Here is a 12724-nt window from a genome sequence, read left to right as displayed (position 1 = left end):
CTCTCCTTACACATCTGTGAACCAGGATGTGTGTGTGAGCCTGCAGGAGCAGAGTCCAAGGGGCGGCACTCCCCCCAGGGCTGCAGGCGGAGTGACCACACATCCTGGCCCTCCCAGGCCCAGGCTGTGGTGGGAAAGCCGAGGGCCCCCTGCTTTCTCTTTCACTTCCAGCTTCTTCCCTTCGACAGGGACTGGAGCGCCCTCCTGATTTCTCCCTCCACACCCACTGCTGGGGGGCACTTCTAGCAGAGGGAATTCAAGGGTCCGCCAGTCCTACTTCTGAGCTAGCTGTGACTCCAGCTCTCCTGGGGAGAAGGTGCCTCTTGCCACTTCTTGAAGAGAAACGTGCTTCCTCTCACAATGAGACCTTCCAACCCACCAGTGTTCCTGAGCTGTAACTAGCATCCTTCAATCCCAACCCTGGTGGGAGACAGTGAGGAAAATGGTAGAAAAAGAGATGCCCTGGGACTAACCAGGGGTCCCTCCTTGGCTGGCTTCCCACTGGTTTCCCTCCATCCCTTCTCTCCCTCCTGAGCTTTCTGTCTGCCTCTTGTCTACCCTTCTGCCTGCTTTGGACCTGGGAGGGAGGAGCCCCTCCCTGGCCAGAGTGCCCCGTGACTGGGGACCCCAGACCTGCTCAGGGGTTTGTGCTCCCGTGTGAGAGGAGCTCTACAAAATACAACATGCTGAGGTCCCGGACTGACCTAAATCACGGCTGGCACCCAGGTTATCAGAGCGAAAAGATGGGCTGACTCAGGGGCTGCTGTGCTCGCCATGCTCGCGGAGCTGCCTGAGCGGGGAACCTGGAGCAAGCCTGCGCCCTACTTTGTGCGCTCCTGCCCTCCGACCCCCCCAAACTGTTCCAGCGAATCAGTGGTGGAGGAATCCCCAAGGGCGCTGGACTGGGAATTCACAGGGGAAGTGTGATTTATAAAGAATTTGCTGGACACGGGTTCACCGGGAGGGGAAAACTAGGGCTTAAAAGAGACCAAGTTTCCACAACGACGATCCTGGACTGAGAGACTCTAGAGAGGGACCCACAAGGAGACATTCCATAGACGGACCCTCCTTCACAGACCCCACAGTGGGGCCCTCAATGGAAGACCCCACCAAGAGGGCCCCAGACTAAAAAGCCCATTGAGAAGACCCAGCAAAGGGAGACGTCAAAAGGAGACCCAGCCACAGAAGCTCCACAGAAAGTCCCAGACTGAACCGTCCCTTTGAGGTGCCGCTGAAGGGGAACCAGACACTGCGGTGGGGCCAAGAAACCTCACAGGGAGGTCGGGCAGCCCTGAGGGGAGACAGACTAAAGAAGTGGGTTGGGGAGCGGCAGCAACGAATGTAAAGATGACTCAGGTGACCCACCCAAGGTAGATGGAGACCCCACCTGAGGAATCACGGCACCTTGGGTTTAGCTCAATCTCTCCATTCTTGCCTCTGGCAGGGGACAAGGCTGAGAGACATGCCTGGGCTTCTGAAAAGCGTCAGCCCGGAGCTTCCTCCAAGGCCAGACACCGGGGACTTGGCCATCTGACCTCAATCTCAACCTCTCTTGCCCCTGCTCTCAGCTAGATCCTCTTAGCCCCAAGGTGGCCTCCCTGCTGGATACCCGCTTTCCCCTCCTCCCACTTCTCCCAGAGCAGGAGCCTTCAGTAGACAACGAGGTGGGAAACCCCCAGGAAGTCTCTGATCTTGGTTCTAAAGAACTTCCCGCTGGGGGGCGCCTTTCTGGAGTGTTGCTCCCACGCACACCTAGGCCTTCTTGGTGGGAAGTGAAGGAAGGAGAGTCCGGGATCTGCCCGCAGCTGTGTCCAGCTCCACGTTGGTGCCACAGGGTCTGGAAACAGACTTTCCCCAAACATTGGATGATGCCCAGTTGGATGGTTCCTTCTGCCTCACTGAGCCCCTCCTGGCGTGTCCTGGCACCTGGGGATCCACTCAGAGCCAACACCTCACTGTCAGCCCGCTTTCACTCAGCCCCACCGGGACTGTGTCTGGGGAACTGGGGCCCCTGGGTCTCCCCCGCTGCACCCGCTGCTGCTTGATTTTGGGATTAGCAGCTCCAGGAAGGGCCAAAGCCTCCAGCCTGCTCTGCTCCTTGAGGTGGGTCACGAGAATTGCCTCCTTCCCTCTTCCTTCAGAAAGGAGAGCAGGTAACAAAATTCCCATCCACAGCCCAGAGGTCCTTAATAAAGGTCATTCATTGGATGCCACCCCCTTGGAGAGACAAGTTGCTGGTCTGAAATGGCCAAATCTGGCTCAGCTTTTTCCACCTTGATTCTGTCTCTGCTCAGGCCCACAGACTTCCACAAGGCCCTCCTGACACTGAGCCCAACCTCCAGGATTAGTAGCTCCTGTCCTCGACTGGCTGCGGAAGGAGGGCTCGGTGAAGGGGAATTGGGTAACCCCATGCCCACAGACCATTTGCAAGGAGAAACTGACTCCCCGAAAAGCATTTCCATCCTCTGGGTTCCCAGCCTTGAGGAGAGGAGGGCTTGGTATCTGAATCCATGGGGCAGGGAACACAGAGGATGCATTGCTCACCACCTCCTCTCAGACACAGAGACGGAAGCGCTGATCCGAAGGCCTGTCACCGACTGCTCCTCCTGCCAGGTCCCACAGAGCTCCGGCGGGGTCCCCCAGAGTCCTCCTGCACACGAACTTCCAGACCCCCCATGCGCCAGCCTATAGTACCACCCAGACCCTCAGAGCAGGGGCGCAGGTATACCTCCTCAAGTAGGGTCTGCTCCACCTCCTCTCCCAACACACGTGGGTGCAGGCAGACTCAGCACTGACACACACGGACACACACTTCCATAGGCCCTAATCAATACATGTGTGCTGGGGCACCTGTCCCAGGTGTGCCTCTGTAATTGCCCGGCTCCACTCACTTCTCCTGGGCACCCCTAGACCTTACAAATGTCCACTTGGCCTCCACTTCACATAAATCCCGGGACGCCAAACACGCAGCATGTGGATACACGTATTCCCTCACTTCTGCACTCCCAGGTCCACGCCCCTGGCTGAGCGAGTGAGCCACCCTTCTACAATCGGTGAACAGGACAACTTTGCCTAGACTGCAGCCGCTCAGGACGCCCAGGTCCCACACAGCTGCGACTCTCCAGATGCCAGGACTCTCCAGACGCGAGGCTTCAGAAGTCCTCCCACCCGCACCCAGTGGCCCCCCCACCTTCATTCTTCTCCGAGGTTCCCCCCAAGACTTTCCCTGCGCGCGCCCGCCCCTGCCTGACCCGCTATCCACACTGCCCTCTCCTGGCCGCTGGGGAAGAAGACCCCCGAGAGCGGCGCCCCGCTCCGCGGCCCCTTCCCTCACTCGGGGACACCTGTCAGAGCTCGCGCCCTCCGCCCCTCACCTGGGTGCATGGGTTCCAGATTCACCATCCTGCCCCAGGCGGGGCCAAAGCCAGCGCCCCCCCAGGCCCCTCGCGTCTGCCCCAGCCGGGCCCCCGGGGAAGCCAGGGTCTCCTTCCTCCCGCCCCCGGCCGCCGCCGCCGCCGCGGGAGCCGCTGCCGGAGCCGTCGCCGCCGCCGTCGCGCGCTCCGCCGCTCCCGCCCGGGCAGCACTCGGCGCGGCCGGGATTGCCACACTCCCCAGGTGAGCACGCGGCGCGGCGGGGCGGGGGCCGCGGGCCACGCCCCCTGGCAGGGCCCCCGCGCCTGGCCCCGGGCCCAGGCAAAGCAGTGATTTGCATTCGGGGAGCCAGAGGCCCCGGGGAGGGGGCAGGCAGTGCTGCCGGGGCGGGTCCTGACCCTGCAGAACACCTGTCTGCCCTGACCAGGCTGGACGGCCTCTCCCCACCGAGCCCGGCCCGCCGCGACCCAGGCTCCCGGTCCCCACCGAGCCCGGCTCGCTTGCCCTTTTGTGGAATCCCAGGCGGATTATCCAGCGGGGCCCGAGCTTCCGCCTGAACACACTCCGCAAGTGTAAATTCTGTGAGGAGCCTGGAGTGCTTGGAGAAGCAGCAAGGATGTGCTAGAAAGAATCTCGTGCTGGAATCCTACCTCTCAGCTGCTCAGCAGCTGTGTGACAGGAGACAAGGCTGTCACTTCCCTGAACTCAGTTTACTCATCCGTAAAATGGGGCAGGTGCTAATCTTAGCTGGCTTTTCTCTGTATGAAGGTAGGAGGTGGCCAACTCACCTAGTCCCCATGCATCCTCACCACATCCTGGGACCTAGATGGGGAAACTTTCCACATTTTCCATGTGAAGATACTGCTGTCGCCTGCCCTCCCCTGTCCCAGGTTGCTAGGAGGCTCTAGGAGAGGATGATGAGAAAATTATTTACCGGTGTCCGGGGCTGTAGGAACGGTCCCCTCCCTTGTCTACAGAGCTGGAAGTGACTCATCCAAAGGCACACAATTCCGCAGGGATGGAGGGAGTCTAGCTGGGATCAGGTCTGTGGACTCCCACTCCAGGGTTCTCTGCAGCACCCAGTGTAGACTCATCATCTGAGCTCCCCCACCCTTCTCCTCCACTCTTCAAGTCCCAGTAAGTATTGCTAAGACCAAGGAACCACCTGCCTCTAAGCCTAGAAAACCAAATGCCGATAGGAATGCAGACCTCACCTTCCTTTCTGTATAGTCTCTTTATCAACCTGCTCACAGACAGGTTCTGGGCTTTTCTGCCCCTATGCCTTGTTTGCAGTGTTCATTCTAGTTGGTATGTTTACCTGCCATCCGCCCCAACTATCCCTATTATGTATACAGTAGTCACTGAGCTTTCACTGTGTGCCAGGCACTGTGCTAACCAACACTTTAAAGGCACCTGATCTTGTTGAGTCCTCATAACAACTTGTAAATTGGACTGTTATTATTTCCATTTTACAGATGGAGAAAACGAGGCGTAGGGAGTTTAGCTTGCCCAAAGTAAAACAGCCAGTAAGGATCAGGGCTCCTGTTCTAAAGCTCTGCCTGCACAATTCAAATACCACCTCCTTTCTGAAGTTGGAAGTGATCTGATCTGTAATTATATTACCATAATACCTCTGTGTTTTTAATAGCCCGTGTGGCTGGTTCTATGGGACTTTTCTTATCCTAGCCCCTGGTTGTTAACTGATTGGCTGCTCCCATAGCCCCAAACAGGGCAGGATGCACAACAGGTGTCAGAAAGGCCCCGGTGGATGCCATCATGGCCCCAGAGGAATAGGAAGTATTTAATAAGTTCTTCTCGGGGTCCATACAAACCACTCTGCCCCGATCACCTCATCCTCCCTTGCCCCCACTCTTGGCAAGAAGGGAGGAGACTTGCTGTTTCTTCTGGCTGGAAGAAGAAATTAGTAATTGCTTTTTGGAGATTTAGTGAACCCGGAGACCACCCTGTCCCCTGCTTGGGACACTACCAGTCTATCCCTTCCTTCCCTTCTCTTTCCCCTCCTTGCTTCCCCTCCTCCACTTCAGGTTTGGCCCCAAACCTGAGGCCATTTCTTATCTACTACTGCACTTCACCTCCCATCATCCTAAAAAATGCCTGCAGACAGTTTATATACCCCTGTGTGCTTGTGATTTCCATGTCTCTATTTGCATAGTATTTGCATAGCCCTGTGCATCAAGGGTCTGATTCTCTGACCACCATTATCTGGAACCTGTTTCTCTTTTCCTTGTGCAAAGTTACATTTCTTTTCTGGGCTTTAGTTTTCCAGAAGCCTGAGGAGCATGTACCTAATTATTTCCAGCGGTCTTCCAGCTGCAGCCTATATTCTAGAGTCCTGAGGTTGGGGGGAGGGGTGGAGCTCTTGGGGATGGGGCCCACCGAGGAAGATACGGGACCTTGCAGGTTCATAGTTGGAAAGACAGCTTTGGGGAGTTCCTGTCACGGCTCGGCAGTTAATGAAACTGACTGATGGTATCCATGAGGACGCGGGTTCTATCCCTGGCCTCCCTCAATGGGTTAAGGATCCCGCATTGCTGTGAGCTATGGTGTATGTCACAGATGCGGCTTGGATCTGACGTTGCTGTGGATGTGGGGTAGGCTACAGCTCCAGCTGGACCCCTAGCCTGGAAACCTCCATATGTCACAGGTGTGGCCCTAAAAAGACAAAAAAAAAAAAAGACAGCTTTGGGTTCTAGACCTTCATGGGGGTGGTGGATCTGGGGTTGGGGGGAAGATGAGAGGGTAGGAGGTATGGGGGAGAAGGTGGCAGACAGGACCTCACCTTTATTCATATACTGATTCATTCAGTAAATATTGATTGAACGCTTCCTATGTGCCAAGAAAGTGGTACATGCTGGACATGCACCTTCTTATTTAATCAGCACACCTTTAGAAGGAACATACAAATTTTTTTTTTTGTATAATGATTTTTATTTTTTTCCATTATAGCTGGTTTATAGTGTTCTGTCAATTTTCTACTGTACAGCATGGTGACCCAGTCACACATACATGTACACATTCTTCAGAAGGAACATACAATTTTTAGGATCCTTTTACAGATGAGGAAACTGGGGTTCAGGGAACTTAATCGGCTGGTGGCTGGCAGAATTGTAATCTAGACTAGGTCTGCCTGATTCCAAAGCTGATGCTTTTAATCCTGCCCTCCAGCATCTGAGCCTGAATCCCCCAGCTCTTCTCTCTTCTTTGATAGTCTAACTCCAGGTGGAAAGAATCTAGATATTCACATGAGGGACCAGAGGTCCGTGGGGGGTGGGGTGGGCTGAGGACTAGCCCAGGGTCACACGGCAAGCAAAGTCAAAGCAGAGACCCTTCTACTCTCTCTGCTCCTCCTTCTTATGCTCTTCCTGGGCTTTCAAAGGTTGGGTGGGTTTGCAGCATGTGTGTATGGGGCAAAGGGCAGGGTTGGACAATTTTTATTCCTTCCATCTGACTTGCTTGATGATCATGTCACCTGGAGGAGTGGAAAAGGGGTGCAAAAGACCCCTTTGTCCCTCCCTCCTTCATGGAGACTATGAGGGATTCTATGGAACACTTAGAGTCTCTACAAAATCAGCTCTTTGAGTTCTGGATAGATAGGAGGTGGTGGAGAAGGGCCAATCCCCGGGACTTAATACTCCATGTCCCTGTTTAGCCTGGGAGAGGAAAAGTTGTGGGGAAGAGGAGATAGATAGAGAGTTGCCTGGAGGTTAAAAAGGAACCGAGGAAAGAAAGGGGAAAAGAAGCAAGGACAGGAAATTTCAGTGCCTTTGGACATCAAAAGAGCACTATGCAAATGACATGCAAATGACATGCAAACGATCCCCCCCCCCGCAACAGCTGGAGGGCTTTGTCAGAGAGTAGCCAAAGTCTTACTCCACAATCCTGTTGACCCCAAACTGTGATCAACTTGAACCCCTCCTGGGGTTCTCTTCGTCCCCCTGGGGTGACTTCTGATCCCTTTGGCTGCACCTCTAGGAAGTCACTAACCCCCCACCGCCAGGCCCATTTCTACCTGAGCATGCTATCAGCTTCTTTTGCTTCTATGACAGAAGGCTCTAGGATTCCAGGCTCCCCTTCCAGATACATTGCTGGAAATGGCTCTAACCCCTGGAAAATGTGCCCAGGGAGGCAGGGGGGCCCACAGCCCTGTCCCCCACCTCAGCAAAGAAAAGTGGCCTTGTTTGCTGCAGGCCCTTCTGTGCAGTCTCATATCCTGTCATGTCAGCTGGATTGAGTTGTCAGGGCTGGGAGAAGGGTGGAGAGCAAGGCATCCTGGAAGGCCACCAAGTGACAAGTCCCTTCTAGCTCTTCCTGTCTGCCAAATAGGCTGTAGGACCTGAAGCATGGGGGTGCTGTATAGGGGTCAGCTCCCTGCCCTGGGGTGATCACAGGGAACAGATCCAACCTAGCTCAGTCTTCCCAAAAGAACAGATGGAAGAAAGGTAGAGGCCAGGAAGGACTTCCAGGCCTCTTTTAAATCACACCTCAGAGTCAATCTGATGGCACCAGTGCCAGAAGGAGAATTGCAAGATGAGGGTGGAGGAGGGTAGTGTCAGGGTGACTGAGTGAGAGGTGCTCTGAGAACCAGAATAAAGCAAACTTTCCTGGGAAATGGACCAGAGAGGACTTGGAAGTCAGGACACAGCTTTCCCTGCCCCTGAGATTCCTAATGATGAGCCCCATTCATGGATGTCCTACCCTCCCCCACCAGCCTTCGCTCCCCTTTGGGGGGAATACATACAAACTCATTGCCCGTTTTACACTTGAAGGCTTCCTATAATAAGTATTAGTATATACATGTAATTTTAAAACAGCGTAACAAATCTGTCTTCCAATAAACTCTTTTGACTTTGGGGCCAGCGGTGGACCGGAATCTGATCACTCTAATCGCACCCTCAGCAGAGCCCTGCCTCAGGGACCCCTCTCCTGGCCTGCCCCACCTACCTCAGACCAGGTAAGCCTCCTGGTCCCACTGCAGGCTCAAGGCAAGACTAAGCCCAGCACGCCCTCTTGTGGTGATGAGGCTGCATGATCCTGATTTGAGCACCCTCCCTTGCAAGACTGCAGAGGTCTAACCACCAGCCTGCGGTGAGTGCCTGTTCACAGCCAGGGGAATCACAGGCCAGGGCTCCAGTTCCAGGCCAGCTGGAAATATTGAGTGTTAGTTTCAGAGTCCTGTTGGGTCTTGGAGTCCATGCTCCCCATCAAAGGCCAGACTTCACCATGGAAGCTCAATTGGAGTCACCCTGTCAGCTCTGTGACAGTAGCCCCCAACATTGTCGGGCTGTCCATCCCATTTCTGGACAGCTCTGCTGGTTAAAATGTCCCACCTCCCACCCTGCCCTCCAGAGCTTCTGAGCTCCATGCCAATCCTACACCCCACACATAGGAGGCCAGTGCCATTGGTCCATTCATTCGTTTGGAGGGCGTGTTGAGTACCTGCTGGGGCTACGCATTGGGCTGGGGGCTGAGAATGGAACAGAGATGGGACATGGTCCCTGTCGTCAGGAAACTCACAGTCAGGTGATGCTTGAAGACCAATGAACAGTAAATCCCTCATATGGGGGCCTGCGCTCCACCAGGGAAATAGAGGGGGACACTGGGGGCCTGCTATGGGGCACACCTTGCCTAAGTCTGGAGGTGGTGGGCATCAGGAAAAGCTTCTCTAAGGCAGGGACATCTAAGCAGAAATCTCCAGCAAAGAGGAAGGAGGAGGAAGGGGACGTAAGCAGGAGATCAAAGGGAACAGCAAATGCCAGGAGGGTACGTGGCCCATTTTGGGGAGCCCACGCAGTACTGGCTGGCTAGATCACAGGGTACAAGAGGTGGAAAACCGCAAGTAAGTGTAGGTGATACGTGCACAGGGAGGATCTTGACTGGGGCCTAAACTTGGGTGGCATTTAGTTCACCAGTTTTAGGAGCAGGTGACTTTTATGGATTGCAACACAGCATAGACCTGAGTGCCCAGACATGGGGTTGGGTACTGCTGGGTGGGGAGGAGGAGGATTCTGACAAAAAAGTTTGAGGGTGAGGCAACAGGAGAAGCAGAGCAGAGATACAGCGGGACTTGGGTTTGAGGTGTTTTTTATTTCAGTTCTTTTTTATTGTTTTGGATGCCCCAAGGTGTTTGGAGTTCTCAGGCCAGAGATCAGATCCGAGCTGCAGTGGAGACCTAAGCCACAGCTGTGGCAGTGCCAGATCCTTAACCCACTGTGCTGGGGCCAGGGGAGGAACCTGCGTTCCAGCGCTCCCAAGACGCCACCGATCTCGTTGTGCCACAGGAGGAACTCCCATTTCGTTTCTCTTGTTCTTCTTTTCTTTCTTTCTTTTTTTTTTTTTTTTTTTTTTTTTTGTCTTTTTAGGGCCACACTCACGGCATAAGGACGTTCCCAGGAGAGGGTTCGACTAGGACCTGTAGCCACTGGCCTACACCACAGCCACGGCAACGTCAGATCCAAGCCTCATCTGAGCCAAGTCTGCAACCTACACCAAAACTCACAGCTCAAGGCAACGCTGGATCCTTAACCCACTAAGCGAGGCAGGGATCAAACTGGCGTCCTCATGGACACCAGTCAGTTTTGTTAATGGCTGAGCCACAGTGGGAACTCCTTCATTTCTTACATGGGAAAGATTTAAACACTCTCGGGGCCGATGGGCAGGAGGCAGGAAAGACTGAGGTGTAGGGGAAGAGAGGGGATGACTTGGGCAGGGAGGAAGGTGGGGGGTGGGATTCAGAGCCAGGATGCGGGGGGAATCCTGAAAGGCAGGTGTGGATACAGGGGGTAGGAGGTTTCTTCTTCCAGGGGTGTGGAGAGGAGGGGCTGTGAGTGCTGGCACTGCGCCTCCCTCTCCCCTTTAGGAGTCAGGACATTCTTCCAGCAGGAGACAGACAGCAGGAGCCAGGGCACAGGCAGTGAGACAGCCACCTCTGGGAAGGCCATGCCACCCCCAAAAGGCTCCATAGGCTGGGTCCTGAGGTAGCTTGTGACCCACCTTCTCTCCCTTGGTTGACCAGAAGATCCCTGAGGCCTGGCCTTTCTCCCAGGGAGAAGGAAGAGAGTCCCTGCACGTGGGCCTGTGCTGTCCACCTCACTTTGTCCCTCTGCCCATCCGCTGTCCATTCTTCTGTGTCCTCATCCAGGGTGGCTGGTGTCATCAGGACCTCTGCAGGGAATCAACTGGACACGGAGGGCCTCTTTCATGGAGGGTTGCTTATTTATAGAGATGCAAGCAGGGTTAAGGGACACTGAGAAGCTAGCACTGAAGAGGCAAGAGAAAAAAGAGTGGTCCAGGAGCCCAAGGAGGTCTGGCACCTTGAAGGAAGGAAGCCAGTGCCAGAGCAGTGATGCCAAGGAGCAAGGGGCTGGGGAATCCAAACCCCAAAGTCCCTCTCACCTTTCCTGCTGACCTCTGGTACTTCTTTTGGCTGAGCCAGAGGTGAGGGAGCCCTGGTGAGGCCAATCCAGAGATTAGCATCCTGGGGCCCAGAGCAGGACAAAGAAAGGTAGAGAAGGCATGGGGTCGGGGTGGGCGTGGGGCAAATGCGGAGTCAGCACAGCCAGTTATCTCTCTTCAGTCAATTGTTCATATGGCAGAAAAAACCCTAGGAGACTTTGACGTTTCTCATGGTTAAAATGGCCAACACTTGGTGATGGTATAAAGCAGTGGCAGGTGTGATGGTTAATTTTATATTCACTTGATGGGTTATAGTGCTAGTTGTTTAGTCTAGCTCTAGTCCAAGTGTTGCTGTGAAGGTGTTTTGTAGAAATGACTGCCGTCTATGATCAGCTGATTTTAAGTAAAGGAGATGACCCTTGATAATGTGGGTGGGCCGCATCCAATCAGTTGAAGGCCTTAAGAGCAAAAACTGAGATTTTCTGTAGAAGGAATTCTGTCTCAAGACTTAACATAGAAATACTGTCTGATGGAGTTCCCCTTGTGGCAGACTGGGTTAAGAATCCAACTAGTATCCATGAAGATGCAGGCTTGATCCCTGGCCTCGTTCAGTGGGTTGATGATCTGGTGTTGCCATAGGTTGCAGATGCGGCTCGGATCTGGAGTTGCTGTGGTTGTGGTGTAGGCTGGTGGCTGCAGCTCTGATTTGACCTCTAGTCTGGGACCCTCCATACGCCACAGGTGCAGCGCTAAAAAGAAAAAGGGGAAAAAATCCTGAGTTCCCAGTTGCTGATCTGCCCTGCAGACTTCAGATGCAAGACTGCTACATCAACTTTTGCCTAAGCTGCCACAGCCTGATGGGCCAGATCCCCAATCTCATGTGTTAATTCCTTAAAACTTAATCAGTCTCTCTTATCTGCGGATTTTTTTCAATAGTAAATACTGTAGTACCCCATGATCCACAGTTGGTGGAATCCGCGAATGTGGAACCGTGACTATTGAGGAACAGTGGGTATGGACGGCCAACCATAACCCATACTCAGAGTTTTGACTCTGGAGGGTTGCTTCCCTAACCCTTGCCTTGTTCAAGGGTCAACTGGATTTATATAGATTCTGTACCTCTGGAGAACCCTGGCTGATACAGCAGGAATGTGGGGAAAGAGGGCCTTTCCTGCACTGCTGATGGAATGTAAGTTGGGATGGCACCATTTGGAAGCAATCGGGCAGTATCTACCAGATACTGGCCCTTGCACTTCTCCATGTTTACCATTCCTCTACAGCATGGCTTAGAGGAGTAGGTCACAGGGGATAATTCAATTGTCCATCAGCAGCCAAATGGCTCATAATCTGTGGTAGGATGTGAGGCAGCAATTACACGGTGAATGCCAGTGTCGGGCAAGATCTTAGAGATGGTCTAGCGAGGCCCTCTCTCTTAGTGGATGAAGGAACCCGGGGCTTATAAAGGAGGTGACCTACCTGAGGTTGTCTAGAGATGGCACTGGGCTGGTACCCACACTCTTCGCCTGCACTGTTGGCCTCAAGCTTTGCTTCTGGGAGCAGTCCCTGCCCCGCCTTTTGCCAGACTCCTTGGTAGCGCCACCCTCCCTATCCAGATGACCATGAAGGCCCTGGGCAGAGGGGCCCCAGTTGTAGGGACCCACAGTTCCTAAGACTTGTCTTGGCTAACAGACTGCAGGGAGAAGAGTCTGAAGAAAACCCACAGAAACTACGGGCCCAACCAGGTTGGGTGATCCTGCCAGGGGTGTGAGGACTGGCACCATTTTATCTCCTCTGGCTTGAAGGGTTACTGGTGAGCTCCAGACTCCTGGGTCCCACCCAGGCGCCTTGCTTACCTTGGCAAAGGGAACCCATCAGGAGCCTGTTCCTGCCAATGCCACTCCCAGGGGAGATTTGGGACCCCCCCCCTCTCCCACCCAAG

General features: G+C 54.2%; 1 protein-coding gene across 1 annotated transcript in view; it reads right to left on the bottom strand.

Annotated features, from left to right (window-relative positions):
• The window catches only part of POU2F3 (POU class 2 homeobox 3), an 81414-nt gene extending 77922 nt beyond the window's left edge, over positions 1–3492 (bottom strand). Inside the window, exon 1 of the mRNA XM_021062978.1 lies at positions 3375–3492. Within this exon, the coding sequence (XP_020918637.1) occupies positions 3375–3402 (28 nt within the window). The 5' untranslated portion in view covers positions 3403–3492. The remainder of the gene's footprint in view (positions 1–3374) is intronic.

This window comes from Sus scrofa, chromosome 9, assembly GCF_000003025.6.
Source record: "Sus scrofa isolate TJ Tabasco breed Duroc chromosome 9, Sscrofa11.1, whole genome shotgun sequence".
Classification (NCBI taxonomy): domain Eukaryota; kingdom Metazoa; phylum Chordata; class Mammalia; order Artiodactyla; family Suidae; genus Sus; species Sus scrofa.
This window is presented reverse-complemented; position numbering and strand designations above follow the sequence as displayed.